The sequence below is a fragment of the Syngnathus floridae genome, chromosome 8 (assembly GCF_059516105.1).
Source record: "Syngnathus floridae isolate MCC-2025c chromosome 8, RoL_Sflo_1.0, whole genome shotgun sequence".
Taxonomy (NCBI): domain Eukaryota; kingdom Metazoa; phylum Chordata; class Actinopteri; order Syngnathiformes; family Syngnathidae; genus Syngnathus; species Syngnathus floridae.
The window spans coordinates 338790-345000 of NC_142420.1; the positions used below are offsets into that span (position 1 = coordinate 338790).

The 6211-nt window shown below is 58.2% G+C and overlaps 1 protein-coding gene across 1 annotated transcript in view; it reads right to left on the minus strand.

The window, feature by feature from the left end:
- The window catches only part of ttn.2 (titin, tandem duplicate 2), a 164034-nt gene that overhangs the window by 153796 nt on the left and 4027 nt on the right, over window positions 1–6211 (minus strand). Inside the window, exons 6-20 of the mRNA XM_088382789.1 lie at window positions 6062–6143; window positions 5815–5916; window positions 5359–5463; window positions 4688–4912; window positions 4515–4619; window positions 3550–3765; window positions 3353–3415; window positions 2889–3147; window positions 2494–2572; window positions 1885–2082; window positions 1679–1821; window positions 1416–1597; window positions 1001–1228; window positions 483–727; window positions 160–404 (exon numbers count right to left, since the gene is read on the minus strand). Of these exons, the coding sequence (XP_088238915.1) occupies window positions 160–404; window positions 483–727; window positions 1001–1228; window positions 1416–1597; window positions 1679–1821; window positions 1885–2082; window positions 2494–2572; window positions 2889–3147; window positions 3353–3415; window positions 3550–3765; window positions 4515–4619; window positions 4688–4912; window positions 5359–5463; window positions 5815–5916; window positions 6062–6143 (2477 nt within the window). The remainder of the gene's footprint in view (window positions 1–159; window positions 405–482; window positions 728–1000; window positions 1229–1415; window positions 1598–1678; window positions 1822–1884; window positions 2083–2493; window positions 2573–2888; window positions 3148–3352; window positions 3416–3549; window positions 3766–4514; window positions 4620–4687; window positions 4913–5358; window positions 5464–5814; window positions 5917–6061; window positions 6144–6211) is intronic.

The following is a 6211-nucleotide window of genomic DNA, read 5'->3' on the forward strand; positions in this document are numbered from 1 at the left end:
CATCGAGTATTAGTCCTCTGTTACTCTTCTTCGCTGTTTGTCGTTATCTCCCGACATTGAAATCAGATTGCGGTGCTTCTGAACGGTGCTTCTGTGGATTAGGACACCCTGTAAAAAAGCCGCTGCTGGGCCCTTGCGTTCCATGCGCCTGCCTCTCACCGTTGTGGAACCAGTAGGTGTCCGGCATGGGTCTGCCCACCACCTTCAGGTCAAATCTGGCAGTTTGCCCCTCGGAGCATCTGAGCGAGGTGGGCTTCACCACAAAGACGGGCTTGTAGAGTCGCTCCAGCTGAGCCTCGTCTGTGTCGTCGAGCCTTCGGGCGGGAGAACGTCCGGGAGAGCGACTGGGAGAGCGACTGGAGGAGCGGGCTGGGGAGCGGCTCAGCGAGCGCGGGGATTCAGACCTAAGAAGACACACACTGGAATGGACTCCAAAGCCTTTGGCCCCGCCGGCCGAGGCGCTTTCCTCAAGCCCTACGTACTGGATCCTCTGCATGGCCGGCGGCTGCGGCGTGTATCTCTGAGGCGACACGATTCCAGAAGGCTCCACGTAGAGCTTCCCCGAGCTGACGGAGTTTCCCTTCACGTTGCTGCCGAGGGCGGTGTACACGCCCTCGTCCTCGGGCAGAACGGTGGCCAGTCGCAGGCTGGCGTGCCCGTCCTGCAGAACCTCCACCTGGTAGCGTCCGCCGTCACGGATGCGCTGACCGTCTTTGTACCAAGCAATCTGTCAGAGCCCAACCAAGGACACAAGCTCAAGCCAGTGCCGAATATGACACGCCTCGAAAGAGTTCAACGGTGGTTGGTTTGAAATCAAGGATCTGTTTTTGAAATTCAAATTGGATCAATTCATGCGCTTTCTGGCCTAAAAAGGACAGAAACTGGTCGGGCATGTGCGTGTGCTGCTTTTCTAAAGGCTGGCTGTTCTGAACCGACCAAAGGCATCGCGGCGACTGAATGTACACGAGTGCTGCCAGCTCGTCCCCAGGCGGCCCCTCACCTTGGGCGGCGGCACGCCGGCCATCTTGCAGTGGAAGGTGACGCCCATTCCCTCCACGATGCGGTAGTTTTTCACCAGCGTGTCGAAGGTGGGCGCCATGGCTCCGTCTTCCGGCGCGCTCGTCATCTGCTCGCCGTCCTCGCTAAGCAGTTGTGCGTAAGTAATCCTCAGGATGCGCATTTCAATCTCCTGAATGATCCGCTCTTCGAAGGCTGACATAAGGAACTCCTGCAGGACGAGCGAGCAAAAAACGCTCAACTGTCAGCCTGTCTGTCATGAACTTCCCTTCTTGCAATTTGTCTCCACACGGTACACCAACAGGAAGGAACCCATGAGCACACAACAGACACCCACCCAAACAATCCACCCGAGTCGAGTCACGACGTATTTGTTGCGCTAAATGAGGGCCGAGTACCGTTTCTGAGACAAAGCTCATCGGGGTGGCGCCTCTCTTGTGGAGCGCCTGGTATCCGCTCACGAGCGTGGACTCGACTTGTTCCTCGACGGCCACCGCCGCCGCCGCCTCCGTGGTCATCATTGTCGTCACTTCGGTTTTATACGCGGCGAGATGCAGCTTCATGTAGGCTTCGTACTCCACTGCGGACACGGCAAAGCAAAGCGCTTTTCACCCGCCCATCCTCGCCTCAGTTGGGACGCGAGCAGTTGGGACGCCGTTACCTTCCTCCAGCAGGCTGATGGAAGCTGAGGCTTCGCCGTGCGAATTCTTGGCAAAGACGGAATATTCCCCGGCATCGTCGGCGAACGTCATGGAGATCTCCAGTTGGCTTTCGCCCGTCTCTTTATTGTAGGTCACCTTGTATCTAAAAAGAGTGGAGGTAAAGTTCTGAGCATCGACGGGATAAGATCAGGAGGGCGGGGTCTACCTGTATCCGGTGGAGAGGACGACGCCATTTTTCTTCCAGACGACGTGCGGTCTGGGGTTCCCTCCCACTTGGCAGCAGAAGGCCACGGCGGCCCCCTCCACCAGCTTCTGGACCGTCGGCTTGCGGACGAAGAAGGGGGCGGCGGCCTCTCCGCCGCTCGCCTCCGCCGACACGTGCTCCTCGGTCTCGGCGGCAACACTGACGGGCGGACACGAGGGGCGGTGAAGACGAGCGCGCGACAGGCCCCGAGCGGGCTAACCAAACCAGCCTCGACAATTGAAAAAGCGCCGCCTGGAGACAGCGCTCGCAAGCGTACGGTCTGTCTCCTCTTGGAAGAGCCAGGTTGCGTCAACGCAGCTTTCTGTGCGCTTGCGTGTGTTGTGCTTTGGAAGCGCAAAAATTCCTTTTCGCCATATCCAGAATACAACACGACGACCAACGAACGGACGGATGGACCCACCAAGGGCATTCCCCTCCGCTTCCACCAGTGAGTGCTTTGAGTGACGAGCGACACAATGACCATGCTCGTTTGGGTTAGCCTGCCCCACGCAAAGCTGTCCGCAGAAAGAAAATGTTTTGCAAAGCTCAGAGCTGGCCATCGGGACTCACGTTTCGCCCGTTGTCATCACGGTGGTCACGACCGTCGTCTTGGCCGTCGCTTCCTCCCGGCTTTCCGCTTCTTCGGAAACTGCAAGACAGGGGCAGCAGCGTACGTTCAGGGCGGGGCCGCCGGGCTTACCGCGCACAAATGGCGTCGTTTCTTGACTTTGGATTCATTTAGCCGCGCACGGCTGCGGGTACAATCAAGCGCGCCGGCGCGCCAGACGATGGGTCCGTTTATCAGAGAGTGATTAGATGTTTGCCCGATTCATGCAAATGAATGAGCCTAGGTGCTTGTTTGATAAACCAACCAGATCATTTTGTGAACTGAATTAGGTGTGATGAAATACGTACTTAAATGGTGATTGCTGATTTGACATGAACGACAAGGTGTAAAAAGTCACCTTTGACAAGCAGGTAGCAGGACGTGCTGACGGTGCCGGCCCGGCTGGTGGCGGTGCAGGTGAAGCGCCCGCTGTCCTCGGCAAAAGCCTCACGGATCAGGAGCCGCGCCCGGCCGTCCACCGAGCTGATCTGGAAGTCGATGGAGCTCTCCATCTTGTAATCCTCTCGGAACCACGTGACCTCGGGGGTCGGCCGCCCGCCGAACTGGCACTCCAGCGTGGCCGACTCGCCCTCCGTCACCGTCACGTTCTTCAGGCCCTGAGGGGACACGCGCTCCAATCTCAACAGAGAAACGGGCGGGCGGGCGAGCAGGCGGGATTTACAAACTTCCAGGCGGGGTTTGCGCTCTATGCTAGATTGTATGGCCAATGAAGACCTCACGCTGTCATGAAACGCAGGCCGGAAAGCCTCAGCTCGGACAGATCTCAAAGATCTCATTTGAAGACCCGCAAGTTGTACTTACCTCAAGCAGGGCGGGTGGCACCACAGCCTCCTGCCGGTCAGCCGGGGACGCCGCCAGCGCCTCCTGAGACATAAATAACAACGTGCTCAGAACCGGTCCGGTGCCCGTGCTTGCAAGCTGGCTTTTGAACCATCAAGAATCAATTGATTGCACTTCCCAAAATCCTCAGGAGAGAACCAAATGAGGGTGCGACCAACCTGAGGCTCCAAGTCTTTAAACTCCTCCTCGGCGTAAAGGCCCACTACCTGCGTCTCAACTTTGAAGGGGGGCGCCACGCGAACCTCCGTCGTGGCCGCGGCCGTCGCCCGTCGGACCGGGCTGGGCGAGTGGACGGGCTTGATGACTTTTCTGGGTGCGGAGGGGGACGATAGCTCTTTGTGTAGGGTGGCCATGGCCAAGCCCGCCATCGACACCTGGCCCGGAAACAAAAGGTTAGCCGTCGGGCCGGGCCGGGGCGGGTCTTTTGTATTCAAGCCATCCCCCCGCCATATTCGTGACCCGATGTGGGAGGAGGAGGAAGAGAAGGAAGTGGCCCAGGAAGGCGGATTGTACTAGCTGCAGACTTGTGGAGGAACGGTCTAAGGATAGCCAGAGCGCAGCCATCTTATGTTGCCACTCTTACTGACTGTGACGAGCCAACGTGACTCTTTGCAGCCAGCATGCCCGCAGTATCGCCAATCGCGCCCTCCAGAGGATGGCTTGACATTTCGCAGCATCGGGCTTTGCTGTTGTTTCATGCTTGATGCTCGTGAAAAGATTTAAGTAGCACCGAGCGCTATACCTTGCAAAATTCTATTGGTCCCCATGAAGTGCGCATTTCCTAGACAAGTGCACGCCACACGTGGTCCACACAGAAACGAAACGACCAAGGCTGACTTAGTATGGGCAAGGTAAGACGGCCGCCGGTGGCTTCACACCATTGTCGGTCCGTGCGTATACGAGGCCACGGTTGGGCCACGGTTGGGCCACGGTTGGGCCACGGTTGGGCCACGGTTGGGCCACGGTTGGGCCACGGTTGGGCCACGGTTGGGCCACGGTTGGGCCACGATTGGGCCACGATTGGGCCACGATTGGGCCACGATTGGGCCACGATTGGGCCACGATTGGGCGCAATTTGAACGGTGACATGGTCGCGGTGAGGCACGCCAGCGGCTCCCCTTACCTCTCGGGTGACTTCGGCTTTGGGGACGGCGACTTTGGCCACAGTGAAATGCGGAAGGGCGGCCGAGGCGGCGTCCGTGCGGGAGGCGGAGGCTGTCCACGCAATCTGGGGTGAGCCGCACAATGAGTCGACTGGCCAAAGGCATAAAAGTGCCGGCGCTCGAACGGGCTGACCTGCGTGGTCTCGGTGACCTCGGTGGTCTTGGTGGTCTTTTTGGTCTCGGTGGACTTGGCGGCGACTGCGACAGCTGCGACGGGTTCGGGCGGCATCTCTTTAAAATGTTTCTCGGTGGTGAGCTGCTTCTTCACCTCCACCACGACGGCGTCCCGCCGAGCCGGCTCCGCCGCCGTGTGAAGCGCCTCTGCGGCGGCCATTTGCAATTGCTCGCCAGCCTGCGCCTGTTGATGCAACGCAACCGTCAGGACGCCCATTTCTTGGCCTCCATCTCAGGGCCATCGACTCGGACACGCTTTGCCCTCACTAAGCAGACAAATTGGTGCAGCCGTGACTAGTGCACTTTTTTGTCCGATGACAGCTTCCTAGCAGAAGGCGGTCTGAGCGCGTCGACCATATTGAACTGAATTGATTGCAGTGGGAGAACGAGCGTGACTTGCTCGTAACATTTTTCCATGAATGTGTGACAAATCAGCAGTCGTTAAGCGCGACTCAAAGATGGTACGGTCGTTACGAGTGCATAGACACAACGCTGAGGACAAAGAACGTACCGCGGATCTCCAGCTCAAGCACTAAATATCAACCGGTGTACTTTTAGAACCTGACTCCTGTACGAGTATGACGAGGATGCGCGCAAACGCCGTCTTTCCCGAGGACTCAAATGCATCACCTGTTCGGTGGCATCCGGCGGCCCCCGGCGGACGCGGGCCTGATCCACGGCGGCCACCACCGTCGCCACGGCAACACTGCGACCCGCCTGGGACGCTTGCTCGACCTGACGGGAAGGTGACAAAAGAACACAGTTTGCTCGAGTTGTGCACTCGTATTCCAAACCCACTCGCCTCAAAGATTCACCAAAACGTAACAGCGACTGATAAAGTGACGGAAGCATCATGCGGAAGCAAACGAAAAATAGGCAAATACTGAAAGCGTGTTTGCACACCCCTAAGTGGGGGTGTGGCTATGTTGAGAATGAATCAATCACACCATTCAAGGTGAAGCTGCAAATGCAGCCGCGTCAAATTTGGCGCAAGCCATGCCATCTTTTGGAAGAAGCCAGCCCCACCCAAAGCTTGACCTTGGAGTCGGCCCAAAGCCGACCCACCCCGTCGGCCTCAGAGCTGACCTCTCTGACGATGACCGTCTGCTGCTCTCGCCGTTGCTCCACCGCGCGGGCCGCGTGGTCACCGCGCTTCCAGGGCGGCGGCACCTCGGGCGACACCGACACCTGCGAACAGAGCACAACGTCAGCAGGAAGGAAGGAAGGAAGGAAGGAAGGAAGGAAGGAAGGAAGGAAGGAAGGAAGGAAGGAAGGAAGGAAGGAAGGAAGGAAGGAAGGAAGGAAGGAATTGGGCGCTTCCGCCCTTTCTTACCTGCTTCCGGGTGAGCGCAGGCGACTTGACAGGTCTGATGGGGGACACGGACACGGACACTCGGGTGGAGGGCGACACGGACCTACAGACGAAACACACCGAGATTTTTTTTGGGTGGGAAGCGCAATCCATTTTGCACTCCTTGCTATA